Source organism: Lepidochelys kempii, chromosome 3 (assembly GCF_965140285.1).
Source record: "Lepidochelys kempii isolate rLepKem1 chromosome 3, rLepKem1.hap1, whole genome shotgun sequence".
NCBI classification, from domain to species: domain Eukaryota; kingdom Metazoa; phylum Chordata; order Testudines; family Cheloniidae; genus Lepidochelys; species Lepidochelys kempii.
Window position 1 is genome coordinate 105,939,353 of NC_136382.1, and position 15,403 is coordinate 105,954,755.

The 15,403-nt window shown below is 46.8% G+C and overlaps 1 protein-coding gene across 2 annotated transcripts in view; it reads right to left on the reverse strand.

Annotated features, from left to right (window-relative positions):
- The window catches only part of IFNGR1 (interferon gamma receptor 1), a 34,905-nt gene extending 21,875 nt beyond the window's left edge, over positions 1-13,030 (reverse strand). Inside the window, exon 1 of one of the 2 annotated variants that reach the window (XM_073337433.2) lies at positions 13,009-13,030. Coding sequence is in view for 1 of the 2 variants with exons in the window: in XM_073337432.2 (XP_073193533.1) it covers positions 11,990-12,074 (85 nt within the window). In the remaining variant the exon portion in view is untranslated. Of the gene's footprint in view, positions 1-11,989; positions 12,308-13,008 lie in introns of those variants that run through there. The other variant, XM_073337432.2, reaches the window with a different exon arrangement.
- Positions 13,031-15,403: the final 2,373 nt, after the last annotated feature.

A 15,403-nucleotide genomic window follows, 5' to 3' on the forward strand; every position in this document is an offset into this window, starting at 1 on the left:
CAATCAATACACTGTTCTGTATTGACATTAAAACTTTAGTACAGCTTAAAATGAACTGGATCTAATGTATAACCTTCTGGAGACTTTTATATTGACAACATATAACTGCATTGTAAAAGTTGTCAGGAGGAAACTGGAGATTATGGCAGCTAGGTAGGGAACTTTTGGGACTAGGGAAAGTATGGGAGATAGTTTGGGACTTTGGCCTCAGGTAGGTGTTTAAGGGGTGAGGGAACAGGGAGGCGATGCATTTCTTCCCGCCCTATATTGGTGGGATTAGAGGCAATGAACTGGGGTCCTGAAGTTGGTTTAAAAGCCTGTCCCAGTGGAGTCAAAGGAAGTTTTGCCATTGTCTTTAATGGAGCCATGATTTCACCCTTCAGACTCCAACCTCAGCAACTGTTAAAAGTCACCTGTTCTTCAATCCAATAGTCATAACTACATCTAGTAAATGATGGATAAACTGGATATTTCTGCTTAGATTACTAGCAGTGAAGTAGTTAATTTTGGCATTCAGGTTCTCATGAAATTTCGGAGCTGATGCCCCAATGATATAGGTTGAAGTTATAAAACCTAGAAATGTACTTTTTTTTTTAAATAGTAACTTAGAATCTGTTGATTATGTCTCATGCAAATTCTGTGGCAAGTTTACATGAGGCCCTGGTCTAATACCCAAAAGCTGAATCTGCAGAAGCCCAAGTATCAGTATAGTTTTGATAACACTTGAAGCAAACCCCAGATGAGAGCTCTGCACAGATCCTTTGCTAAGAAGTCTCCCTTTTAGCCCCAAATGCTGAGACTGAAAGAGTGGAACGAATGGGCAACCAATTGTCCTCTCTCTCCTAGCTGATATGACTGCATCTAGGAATGGTACCTTTTAAGATGAGAACAGTTTAAAAAAAAGAGGCTAACATGAGACATGCAGACAGCTGCAGCGGCACAGGAGCCAGCAAACGGAGCTGTAAACAGGGAGTTTGAAACGGGAGTTTGTATTGCGGCGCTTGTTTGGGGTTTGTTTTTGCTGTGGGTGCTGGTGTTTTGGTGTGGTTTGGGTTTCCCAGATTAACAGGATTTAGGTGGGAAGGCTATGACGGATACAGAGGCAGCAGTGGGAGTGACCCATGTAGCAGAAGACACAATGAAGATGACTGGATGTGGAAGCTGCAGTATGTACATGATCCTGGAGGGGGGGGACCTGGAAAGAGTTTCGTTTGCATGACGTGCCGTCTGATAGAGCTGATGGAAGAAAAGATCCGAGGACTGGAGATGGAAAGTCTGGTTGAGTTTAGAAGGGGGTTCGAGCGGATTATGAAGCAAACACATGAGGCGGCTGAAGGGAAAAGCTCAGACTTGCAGAAGGAAGCAGGACTGAAGAACTCTGAGGGGAGACTGCTGGGTGAAGAAAATGGACAGTGGAAGCATGTGACTAAGAGAACCAAGCAGAGAAAAAGACGGGCTAGTGAAGGAGAAATAGAGCTCAAGAACAGGTTTGCAGAGTTGGAAAATGAAGGAGGGGCTCAGCAGGTGGTCACTGAAGGTGGAAGGGCAAGGAAGAAGAGAAGAGTGGCTAGTCCTATAGGAAACAGGGAAGAGTCAATGGACACTACACCAAATATGAACCCCAGGAGGATACAGGATGGGTTGAAGAGGACAACAAGAGAGAATAGGAACGGAAAGAACTTGCAGCCAGAGGGAACAGGGGATAGACCAGAGAATCGCATCGTCACCAGGAAAAGGCAAGTCTACGTGATGGGGGACTCCTTACTGAGAAGGAGGGACAGGCCTGTAACCAGAGCTGATCCAGAGGATAGAAGGGTGTGCTGTCTTCCAGGTGCTAAGATATAGGATGTGGAGCTGAGGTTGAAGAGGATCTAAAGGGAGCAGGAAAGAATCCACTGATCATCCTTCATGTGGGAATAAACGATACTGGTAGATTTTCATTGGAACCTATCAAGGGAGACTATGCCAGGCTGGGGAAGACACTTAAGGAAATCAAGGCTCAAGTGATCTTCAGTGGGATTCTGCCTGTTCCGAGAGAAGGGCAACAAAGGTGTGACAAGATTATGACTATCAACAGATGGCTCAGGTAGTGGTGCTATAAGGAGGGCTTTGGGATGTATGGCCACTGAGAGGCATTCATGGACAGAGGACTGTTCTCTCGGGATGGACTTCATCTGAGAAGGCAAGGAAATAGACTTCTAGGATAGAGGCTGGCACAACTGATTAAGAAAGCTTTAAACTAGGAATTTGGGGGAAATGTCCAGGTAATCCCCATGCCAGACTTTAGCACTGAGAGGAAAGAAAACAAAGTAAGAAAGGATGGGTAGGCCATGGGTAGGAGCCATGGGTAGGAGAATGGACATAAGGAGGAAGGGCAGTGTACATACCAGTCTAATAGGTCATACTGACTGTAGAATGTCCAGGCCTAATCGGGTAAAGAAAGTGAGCGAGGCCAAACAGCAAAAATTAAGATGTTTGTACACCAGTGTGAGAAGCCTAGGTAACAAAATGGAGGAACTAGAGCTACTGGTGCAGGAAGTGAAACCTGGTGTTACAGGGATAACAGAAACATGGTGGAATAGTCGTCATGACTGGACTACAGGTATTGAAGGGTAAGTGCTGTTTAGGAAAGACAGAAATAAAGGCAAAGGTGGTGGAGTAGCACTGTATATCAATGAGGAGGTAGAATGTAAAGAAATAAGAAGCGATGGAATGGATAAGACAGAGTCTGTCTGGGCAAAAATCACATTGTGGGAAGAAAACTACTAGAGCCTCCCCTGTGATAGTGCTTGGGGTGTGCTATAGACCGCCGGGGTCTGATATGGATAGAGCCCTCTTTAATATTTTTAATGAGGTAAATACTAATGGAAACTGCGTGATCACGGGAGACTAACTTCCCAGATATAGACTGGAGGACAAGTGCTAGTAATAATAATAGGGCTCAGATTTTCCTAGATGTGATAGCTGATGGATTCCTTCACCAAGTAGTTGCTGAACTGACAAGAGGGGATGTCATTTTAGATTTGGTTTTGGTGAGTAATGAGGACCTCATAGAAGAAATGGTTGTAGGGGACAACCTTGATTCAAGTGATCATGAGCTAATTCAGTTCAAACTGAACAGAAGGATAAACAAAAATAAATCTGCGACTAGGGTTTTTGATTTCAAAAGGGCTGACTTTCAAAAATTAAGGAAATTAGTTAGAAGTGGATTGGACTGAAGAACTTATGGATCTAAAGGCAGAGGAGGCCTGGGATTACTTCAAGTCAAAGCTGCAGAAGCTTTTAGAAGCCTGCATCGCTAGAAAGGGGAAAAAATTCATAGGCAGGAGTTGTAGACCAAGCTGGATGAGCAAGCATCTCAGAGAGGTGATTAAGAAAAAGCAGAAAGCACACAGGGAGTGGAAGATGGGAGGGATCAGCAAGGAAAGCTACCTTATTGAGGTCAGAACATGTAGTGATAAAGTGAGAGAGGCTAAAAGTCAAGTAGAGTTGGACCTTGCAAATTAAAACCAATAGTAAAAGGTTCTATAGCCATATAAATAAGAAGAAAACAAAGAAACTCAAACAGCTTAATGAGACTAAATCGGGGGGCCCAGATAATCTTCATCCACGAATATTAAAGGAATTGGCACACGAAATTGCACGCCCATTAGCAACAATTTTTAATGAACCTGTAAACTCAGGGGTTGTACCGTATGACTGGAAAATTGCTAACATAGTTCCTATTTTTAAGAAAGGGAAAAAAAGTGATCCGGATAATTACAGGCCTGTTAGTTTGACATCTGTAGCATACAAGGTCTTGGAAAAAATTTTGAAGGAGAAAGTCGTTAAGGACATTGAGGTCAATGGTAAATGGGAGAAAATACCTCATGGTTTTACAAAAGGCAGATCGTGCCAAACCAACCTGATCTCCTTCTTTGAGAAAGTAACAGATTTTTTTAGACAAAGGAAACATAGTGGATCTAATATACCTAGATTTCAGTAAGGCGTTTGATACGGTGCCACCTGGGGAATTATTAGTTAAATTGGAAAAGATGGGGATCGATATGAAAATTGAAAGGTGGATAAGGAATTGATTAAAGGGGAGACTACAGCGGCGAACTGTCAGGCTGGAAGGAGGTTACCAGTGGAGTTCCTCAGGGATCGGTTTTGGGACCAATTTTATTTAATCTTTTTATTACTGACCTTGGCATAAAAAGTGGGAGTGTGCTAATAAAGTTTGCAGATGATACAAAGCTGGGAGGTATTGCCAATTTAGAGAAGGACCAGGATACCATACAGGAGGATCTGGATGACCTTGTAAACTGGAGTAATAGTAATAGGATGAAATTTAATAGTGAGAAGTGTAAGGTCATGCATTTAGGGATTAATAACAAGAATTTTAGTTATAAGCTGGGGACACATCAATTAGAAGTAACAGAGCAGGAGAAGGACCTTGGAGTATTGGTTGACCACAGGATGACTATGAGCCACCAAATGTGATGTGGCCGTGAAAAAAACTAATGCGGTCTTGGGATGCATCAGGCGAGGTATTTCCAGTAGAGATAAGGAGGTCTTAGTACCGTTATACAAGGCACTGGTGAGACCTCACCTCAAATACTGTGTGCAGTTCTGGTCTCCCATGTTTTAGAAGGATGAATTCAAACTGGAACAGGTACAGAGAAGGGCTACTAGGATGATCCGAGGAATGGAAATCCTGTCTTATGAAAGGCAACTCAAGGAGCTTGGCTTGTTTAGCCTAAGCAAAAGAAGGCTGAGGGGAGATATGATTGCTCTCTATAAATATATTAGAAGGACAAATACCAGAGAGGGAGAGGAATTATTTAAGCTCAGTACCAATGTGGACACAAGAACAAATGGATATAAACTGGCCATTGGGAAGTTTAGACTTGAAATTAGACGAAGGTTTCTAACCATCAGAGGTGTGAAGTTCTGGAATAGCCTTCCAAGGGAAGCAGTGGGGGCAAAAGACCTATCTGGCTTCAAGATTAAACTTGATAAGTTTATGGAGGAGATGGTATGATGGGATAACATGATTTTGGCAATTAATTGATCTCTAACTATTCATGGTAAATAGGCCCAATGGCCTGTGATGGGATGTTAGATGGGGTGGGATCTGAGTTACTACAGAGAATTCTTTCCTGGGTATCTGGCTGGTGAATCTTGCCCACATGCTCAGGGTTCAGCTGATCGCCATATTTGGGGTCGGGAACGAATTTTCCTCCAGGGCAGATTGGAAGAAGCCCTGGGAGTTTTTCGCCTTCCTCTGTAGCATGGGGCACAGGTCACTTGCTGGAGGATTCTCTGCACCTTGAAGTCTTTAAACCATGATTTGAGGACTTCAATAGCTCAGACATAGGTGAGAGGTTTATTGCAGGAGTGGATGGGTGAGATTCTGTGGCCTGCATTGTGCAGGAGGTCAGACTAGATGATCATAATGGTCCCTTCTGACCTTAATATCTATTAGTCTATGAGACATTCAAAACCAGACTGAAATATGGGTGAGGGCGGTCTTTGATGAATGAAGGAAAGGAGAAGCTAGGGGATCTGTCCCTTATCTCTAACACTGTTAAGGGAGAAAATGTTTTGAAGGATACGTCAAAAACATCCAAAGCTAGGAATTCAAGTTTTCTGTCCCAGACATCCTTAGAGGCAAAGCAACAGCTAAAATTGTCTGCCTGTAACAAGCCACTATGATCTTTTTGGATGCCACCATAATTTTAAGAATTCTGTTTGAAGACAAAGTGGAATAAGACACCAGTAGCAAAAGGATGAAACTAACTTAGTTTAAACACAGTTCAGTTAAGTGTTCAAATCTACATAATGAATACTCAATTGTGTTTAAAAAACACTAAGTTAGCGTAGTCCCCGTGCTACTAGGTGTCTTGTTTCTTCAGCCTGTACATCTGATGGGTGAATGGAAGAGATTTGTTCTCTCTCCTGCTTCTTATCCTATCGAAACAGGTAGAGCAGTGTTTTTCAACCTGTGGGTCAGGGCCCAAAATTGGGTCGCCAGAATGCTTCAAAGGGTTATGTGGCAGCTCCTGTGGCTACTGTCCAATAGGGCTCACCTCTCTGCTCTAGGCACTGCAACTTCTGGAGTCCCAATGCCACTCCAGTTTGGCCCAGCCATCATCATGACAGGAGTCTGGGTAGGCCAAATTTGAGTGAATGGCACGGCAACCCTATGAGCCAGGTCAGAACTCCACTCACAAATTTAATCCAGGCAAAGGGACGGGGCCAAAGCTGAGCAGTGCTGCAACCCCGGAGGTTCCAACGCCAGGAGCAGTAGCGTAGCGAGGCGTGGAGCGGGGCAGCAGCCGTTCCCCCACCGAGCAGAAGTGGCGCCTTTTAAATTCTTTGGCACCTTTTTAATTTTTACTCACCCGACGGCGCTCCGGGTCTTCGGTGGTGGATCAGGCAGCGCTCCGGGTCTTCAGCAGCACTTCGGCATTGGGTCCTTCACTCACTCCGATCTTCAACGGCACTGAAGGACACCCCCACACCACTGCAATGCTGCCAAAGACCGTAGCGAGTGAAGGACCCAATGCCGAAGTGCTGCTGAAGTCCCGGAGCACCACCTGACTCACCGCCGAAGACCCGGAGCGCCGCCGGGTGAGTACTAGTGGGTGGCGCCTTTTTTTATCTCTGCTCCCACTGTTTTCTCCAGCTGGCTATACCACTGGCCAGGAGAGCCAAGCCCAGCCTGTCCCACAGCACAGGAGCTGCAACTGTGGGGTCAGTGCTGGGCAGGACCCAACCCCCCCCAGAGGACAGGATTCAACCAAACCCACCCCAAGGTGTCCACCCCCATACCCTTTACTGGGTCACGACAGGCCATAAACATTTACAAATGGGGTTGGGGTGCAGAAGGGGGTCAGTGGCACTGGCTCTGGGCGGGGGTTCAGGGGGCTTTCTCCAGGAGGGGGCTCAGGGCTGGGGTGCAGGAGGGGTGCAGGCTCCCACTGGGCAGTGTTTACCTTGGGTGGCTCCCAGGCAGTGGCGCAGTGGGGTTAAGGCAGGCTCCCTACCCGCCTCAGCCCTGCGCATAGGCACCGACTCTGTGGGTGCTCCGGGGCTGGAGCATCCACAGGGAAAAATTAGTGGGTGCTCTGCACCCACCGGCAGCCAAGCTCCCCGCCCCGCCCATGGCCCAGCACTGCTCCCGGAAGCTGCCAGCAAGGACTTCCTGTGGCCCCTGAGGGTGAGTGCCTCACATGGCTCCTCGCGCTGTCCCTCCCTGCAGGCACCGCCCCCACAGCTCCCACTGGCCACAGTTCCCCATTCCCGGCCAATGGGAACTACAGGGGCAGTGCCTGCAGGCAGGAGTGGCATGCAGAGACTCTCTTCCCCACCCCACACCGGGACGTGCCAGCTGCTTCTGGGAGCGATGCAGGGCCAGGGCAGGCTGAGCCGCCGGACTTTTAGCGGATGGAGATTGCGATCGACTGGCAGAGGCTCTGCGATCGATCAGTTGATCGTGATCTACAGGTAGGTGACCACTGTTGTACAAGTACTGTATTTGTCATACTGGCTAGTGATAGTCCTGGGGCTAGTAGTCATGTACATTTTCAATCCCCATAAATATATATGTAAGATACAAACAGAATAAAAGATATAGTATAAAAATTTTATCTGCATTCGTCTGTATGTCACATTAAACATGCCTTTTAAGAAGCTCAGAAGTTTGGAACGTTAGAAGCAGTTTAGGAAACAGATTAGCAGGCTGAGGGCAGGTGAAGTATGTGACAGTTAAATGCAATTGATTAAATGCTTCTATCACTTGGAATTATATAAATCCCATCTTGCCTTTCTGAACCAGCCTTGAAAAAGCTGCCATTTAGCATACATACGTACCCATTAAGATGTTATTAAATCATCTTAAATAATACGTTTAATTGAAGTATTAATATTGAGAAGACTGGAAGAACCTGTTTTTACACACACAAACATTTACAAGTAGAAAGGAACAAAATGAAAATAAGCAGGAATATTTCAGGGGTAAAACCTGGATGCCACTCTGAAACTATTGTTTCATTACTGTCATTTGTTCTTTGGCTTTATTTACATAGTAGTAGATCATAGAATCATAGAATATCAGGGTTGGAAGGGACCTCAGGAGGTCATCTAGTCCAACCCCCTGCTCAAAGCAGGACCAATCCCCAATTCAATCATCCCAGCCAGGGCTTTGTCAAGCCTGACCTTAAAAACTTCTAAGGAAGGAGATTCTACCACCTCCCTAGGTAACACATTCCAGTGTTTCACCACCCTCCTAGTGAAAAAGTTTTTCCTAATATCCAACCTAAACCTCCCCCACTGCAACTTGAGACCATTGCTCCTTGTCCTGTCCTCTTCTACCACTGAGGATAGTCTAGAACCATCCTCTCTGGAACCACCTCTCAGGTAGTTGAAAGCAGCTATCAAATCCCCCCTCATTCTTCTCTTCTGCAGACTAAACAATCCCAGTTCCCTCAGCCTCTCCTCATAAGTCATGTGTTCCAGACCCCTAATCATTTGTATTGCCCTTCGCTGGACTCTCTCCAATTTATCCACATCCTTCTTGTATTGTGGGGCCCAAAACTGGACACAGTACTCCAGATGAGGCCTCACCAATGTCGAATAGAGGGGAACAATCATGTCCCTCGATCTGCTCGCTATGCCCCTACTTATACATCCCAAAATGCCATTGGCCTTCTTGGCAACAAGGGCACACTGCTGACTCATATCCAGCTTCTCGTCCACTGTCACCCCTAGGTCCTTTTCCGCAGAACTGCTGCCTAGCCATTCGGTCCCTAGTCTGTAGCTGTGCATTGGGTTCTTCCGTCCTAAGTGCAGGACCCTGCATTTATCCTTATTGAACCTCATCAGATTTCTTTTGGCCCAATCCTCCAATTTGTCTAGGTCCCTCTGTATCCTATCCCTGCCCTCCAGGGATGTATAGGTTGCTCCAATGAAGTTTGTGTCTGAACTGCAACCATGTATGAAAGACTTGGGGGAGTAAGAAAGACAACTCCCCGCACTGATTCTGTGGCTGCGTAAGCAGTGCATCTCTGTTTCAAAGAATTCTTTTCCATGTATGTTAAGGACAAATGCAAATTAGATTTGACTATGTGACATGTTCTCAAATAGTACAGAACTTTATCCTTCAATCTTAAAAGTGTACAGAAAGATATTCCTATTCCAAATGGAGCTGGGTTTTATTGTTTACAGTGTACTTTATATACACAGAATACTGTACAGGTAAGGTTACTTTGCTCTGCTTTTGACCAATTTTTGAGTGGAAAGGATAATTTGTCAATGAAGTGTGTTCTTGGAGTACTCAGAAGTAACCTAGTATACCTTAATATTCCATATATATTCCGAATATAGTGCTTCCCCAACACATGCTGTAACCAATAGCAATGAGTCTAAATCAAACTTTCCAAATGATGCTGAAAATCCAATGGAATTTTAAATGTCACCTTTCCCTCTTTCAGGAGAACCATGAAAAAGTACACTTTTTCTGCTCACTACCCTTTCTAAATCCAATGCAAATATTTAACTAAGTGTAGCTGAGAGTATTTAATTAATGCTCTCTAGATCTGAGTGATCAAGAGCTCAGCAAAATAAGTGTTGATGCACTGATCCAAAATGAGACATTTAAGAAAATTAGTGCAGGAACCTTAAAAAGGATGATTAACTTCTTTATTTTTAAAATATGGTTTAACTTTCATATTAAACATCAGAAATAAAAGGAAATTAAGATAATGTAGTGCATGTCCTTTTATAGGATTATAGTGTATGCTCAAAAAGAAAAGGAGTACTTGTGGCACCTTAGAGACAGCTCACTTCATTGGATGCATGAAATGTATGCTCAATATTTTCTAGAATTTCACCTTCTCAATTCAGCATTTTTATTGTATGTACGGCATAAGTCACATTAAGGGGATTCTAAATTGATTGACAACTGAGAAACACTAATTTGGCATTGAGGGCACACAAAAATAGTAACTAGATTACATTTTGGAATCATTTGTTTTGGAAGGCAATTCTAGTGGGTCACCTACTCCAGTCCAGCATCATGGCAAGTTTGATTTATATGTCCCTAAACTTCTTGCAACTGAAGCCCATTACAACTCATTCTGTGCTAACTGGAAATTAGTTTGGTTGTTGGCACTGATAACTTAGGTCTTTGATGTCATACCTATGCACAGCTGATATGTTATTGCAAAAATATATTGAGATCAGCAGAGTCAGTGTATGTTTTCAGACCACGCTTTGGGGAAACGGAACCCAGAGAGCATGTGTGATCAACATCTACACAATCGACTATTAATAGTGTGTCAGGTAGGTGGGCAGAGTCTGGAAGAGTATCACTACCTTTCCCCCCTCCAAATCTCATCCCTGCATATATGCCACAATGTTTAGACCCTTTCATGGGAAGGATAATATACAAGGCCTGATCTAACTATTCTTTAATACTAGGTGCAACTGCAATGATTTAAACATAATTTAAGCAGTTAAAACTAGACAGGTTTCAAAACCACTTCAAGATTTTCTGCCAGATCTGAACCACACTTACATGAATCATTTTTAAAGAAAAGTGTTTTCTGATCTCTACTAGCACATAATAATTATTCTTAAAACCTGTTAAAATGTTAATTATACAATGTTCTCAAGTAGACAAGTCTCAACCAGGACATTTTTTTTTTTGGCTTCTGGCAACACTCAGAGTTAGGGCCGTCTGCAGGGGAATGTGAGGCCTGGGACAACCCCCCCTCCCCCCCCAGCCCTGGCCCCCCTTCCCCCCCAAGCCTCTGCCCTGCCTCTTTCTGGCTTCCGCCCCCACTCCCCGAGCGATGCCAGGAGCCAGCGCGGCAGAGCGGGTCCAGGTTGCTCGCTGCTGCCGGCACCAGACCCCCGCTAACCTCCCAGGCCACCCTGGACCCCGCATCCTGAAGTGCGGGGCCTGGGGCACTTGCCCTCGTCTGGCCTATGGACGGGATGGCTCTGCCCACAGTTGCTGCTGTTCCCGATCATGCAGCCAGATATTGTTCCTAAAAAGGAAGCCATCTGGAGACAAGTTATTTTAAAAAAAATCCTAAAGCTTCGTGCTATGATGCTATCCAAAGCATTCTTTGTAGGCAGGAAATGTAAACAAAACCAAAACAATCTCGTGGGAGATGAGGAATAGGGATAAAGAGGTTGGAACAAAAGCAGGAAATAAACATGCTATACCCTCCACATCCTCAAACTCAGACACACACACACACACACACCCCAACACACCTTCTGCGACCTAACAAACCCAACAGGGCCAAAACCTTGTCTTCATTATTATCATAGAATATCAGGGTTGGAAGGGACCTCAGGAGATCATCTAGTCCAACCCGCTGCTTAAAGCAGGACGAATCCCCAGTTTTTGCTGCAGATCCCTAAATGGCCCCCTCAATCTGCAATACAGAGCCTCTCATCCTGTCCTAAAACCCACCATGACCACTCAGAGACCCCTCTCTTACCCCAGATTCCACCTCAACCTCAGCCCCCATCCCATCACTCCACAACCCTATTGCCAAAAAATATCCCTCTCCGGCCCAACCACCTCCCCCAGCATAGCAGCCTTCCACTATTTCCTTGCTACTATTTCCCCTTTCCCCTCCTCATGTCAACAACCCTCCCTCACACCAGGGCACTGCGATTGTTTAAAGCCCCAGACTCCGGAGTCCAGGGATTACATGAGAATCCCATTACGCCTTTACAGAGCAAAGGGTGCATTTCTAGCTGCTTGTGGCTAGGGGAAAAGATTGAAATCAGAGCCCAGTGCCCTCTTCAGGCTCCGAATCCGGGGAGCAGAGGCAGAATTTTTTAAATGCCATGGTTTCCTACCCATCTTATTGGGGGAAGGGGAGAAGAAAAGAGTCTGATGTGATATTTGAACTCTCAGGGCCGGCGAGTTACTGCCGCCCCTCCCCTTTGCCGCCGCCGCCGCCCCTCCTCGCCCCGTCGGTACCTGTTTCCGGGAGCTCCCCGGAGCTGGCCCCGCTCCGGGGCAGCAGCATGAGGAGCAGGAAGAGAAGCGGGGCCGCCGGCCGCATCCTGGTTCGGGGCGCGCGGGCCGCACCGGCCGAAGGCGCGAGCGGGAGACGGGCTCGAGCGCAGCTCAGGCGCCAGCCTCCGAGTCGCGAGGAAGGGGGCGACCGCCGCGCCCGGTTCTAGTCACGTGACTGGACGGCGGGGGCAGCGGGGGGGGCGGCCGGACTGACTCTGCGCTGCCGGGGCCCGTCTCCGCGCGCCGCGTTGCCGCAGTGCGGGGAGGGCTCTGCGCCGGCCCGGCCCGGCCCCCCGGCACACGCTGGAAAACAACACCCCGCCCTCCCGCCCGGTTAACCCTCAGCTGCCCGCAGCCCAGCGCGTGTCACGGGTGCTCTCCTTCGACGCAAACAGCCCGGCAGCCCCGGACGTGCAACATGCGTGCGTCTGTCTCACCCACCCACCCAGCCACAGAACCAGAGCAGGGGAGGGTTGGCAGAGACCCCGGCTGCTGCTGCTAACACGTCTCTGCGTGCCGGGGGAGGGGGGTGCAGCTTCAGGTGCTGCCCTCACCCTCAGCACCGTCTTCACAGCTCCCACTGGCCAGTTTCCGGGGCGCTGCTTGCAGGCATAGGCAGCGCACGGAGACCCGATGCGCCCCCCGGGACACACAAGAGACTTGCCAGCCACAGCTGCTTCCGGGAGTGGCATGGGGCCATGGCATGCAGGCAGCCTGCCTGAGCGCTGCTGCGCCGCCCGCTGGCAGCCACCTGTGATAAGCACCTCCCAGCCAGAGCCTGCACCTCGCACCCCCTTCCTAACACCCTGCCCCAGCTCAGACCCCACTCCTGCACCCAAACTCCCTCCCAGACCCCACACCCCGCTCCTGCACCCCAATCCTCGGACTCAGCCTGGAGCTCCCTCCGGCACCAAACTCCCTCCCAGGCCCTGCACCCTTTCCATTAATATAGTAGAAATGTGTGGCCTGTGACGACTTACCAAAGTTCGTGGAGTGGCCACCCCTGCGAAAAGTATTGCCCACCCCAATCTAGTCCAACCCCCCTGCTCAACTCCAACTAAATCATCCCAGCCAGGGCTTTGTAACCTTTTCAGTTACCATGTGTATAACCTCAGAGCTTTGTAACATTCTATCACATGATCAGAGAGCCTGTGAACAAGGGAGTGTGTGTGGGAGATAAGGCAGTGAGAACAAGGGAGTATTTGCGGGACTGGGCAGAGAGGAACTTCAAGGCGAAAAGAACCCAAAGGGAGGAGCCAGTTGTGTCTGATGTAATCTGCCCTGAGAAGGCAATCACAGGGAGCTGTAAAGAAAAGAAGAACCTGGTATGCATGAAAAGAACGAGGTCTGGGAATGCTTCTCAGTAACAGACACAGAAGGAAAACTCAGTGTACGTGACAGGAGCCTCTCAATTCCAGTAAAAAAAAGAAGGCACACACACAAGCCCCCTGCTTCTTGACCTGCTCGCCAGCCCAGATCCGTGACCGCAGGCGGACACACCAGATCTACTATGCTTTGGCTTCTCGGCTTCCTCTGCTGTCTCCAGTAACTCTCTGCCTGTGTGAATTTGTGGGTGCATGAGGGTATGAATGTGTGACTGCATGAATAAGCTCCATCCCTTTTCTGTTTGATCCAATAGCAGCATTTAATAAAACCAATATAAGTGTAACCTTGGGTTGGTTTCTAGGGAAATTGAGATAACACTCAAACTTCATTGCACTGCGACCCCATTCTGATAACAAAAATTAGTACGTGACCCCAGGAGGGGGGACTGAAGCCTGAGCCCGCCTGAGCCCTGCTGCCTTGGGTGCGGGGGGGGAGCTAAATCCAAAGGCCAAGGGCTTCAGCCCCAGGCAGGGGTCCTTCAACCTGAGCCCTGCCACTCAGGGCTGAAGCCCTCAAACTTTGGCCCCAGGCATTGGGGCTCGGGCTTTGGCTTTGACCCTGGGCCCCAGCAAGTGTAACACCAGTGCTGGTGACCCCATTAAAACGGGGTCCCGACCCACTTTGGAGTCCCGACCCACAGTTTGAGAACCATAATCTAAGGGGTAAAATCCTGGCCCTATTGAAGTCAATGGACTTCAACAGGGCCAGAATTTCACCTGAAGTGTTCAGTAAAATGTTTCAGAGGTTGTCATATTGCATTTATATTCTCTCCTTACTCGTAATTGGGAAAGTGGAAATTAAAAATAGCAGTCATACAGTTTGGGGAGAATAAATATATATAATTTTACTTACAAGTCTAACAAATGTATGGGCTAAATGTTGACATTTAAAGAAGTAAAAATGAATCAGGCTTTCAAAAAGAATTACTGGCATATGACAAAGGAACAACACTTTAAAAATAAATATACAGGAGAAGTAAGACAATCAGTATAATCCAACACACTTATTTCTATAACTAGAATCCTGAGTCTTATCACACTTCTTTCTCCAAGCCCTTGTATTCAACAGCTCTTGTAGTCTACCAGAGTGAGCCCGGAAAACAATGAACCAAATGTTCAATATATCAAATATTAGGCCTAACTGGTGAACAAACTAATGGATCCATCACTCCATTTTGGGGTCCTTAAGAAAGACTTTGGGGAGAAAAATTGGCTACTGAAGCAAGCTTCACTGCTATGGCTGTCACCCCCACTGTCTCCTAGAACTCCAGGCCTTTATCATCCTGGTCCTGAGAAATGTTCCGATCATATTGGGGCCAGAGAGAAACACAGATAACATCACCACTTTTACCTGTTCTGGCTGAATCCCAAATACCACCTGAGATGAGAGTGTGTCAGACTTCCCTCCCACCCCCTTGTGTGTTCCTTTCCCATCTTATTTCTCCTCTTTCCTCACTCCTTTTTCCTTCCCAGTCATCCTTTCACATCCCACTTCATATTCCCTCTCCCTTCCAGTTGACATGCCCCCCCAGTCAAGCTCATGGCACTGCAGGGGTTTAAAAGACACAACACATTGTAATACAGGGATGTTTATCGAAATATTTGATACAGAAGAAAAGGCAATATAAAAAGTACTTTGCTTCACAGTTTGAGCAATGGCCTGAGCTTTCAGCTACCTCACTAATTCATGAGGTATATTTAAAAAAGTATAGTTATTTTAAGGCACTCCGCTAGTTTTAATAGACTGTCAGCACTGGTTTTTTTTTTTCAGAAGAATTACTGCAAAAAGTTATTATTTTGCAGTATATTTTGTGCATAGCTGCAGGTGATATAAAACAGAATTTAAAGCAAAAATAATACTCTATTTTGGCATAGAATATGCAGTGTCCTCTCAGGGCTGCTTATATAAGTAGCATTACCCTTCCAGTCCTGCAGCAGCTGGGGGGCAGGGAACATTCTGGTGAATAGCATATCTTGCTGTTCTGTCCAT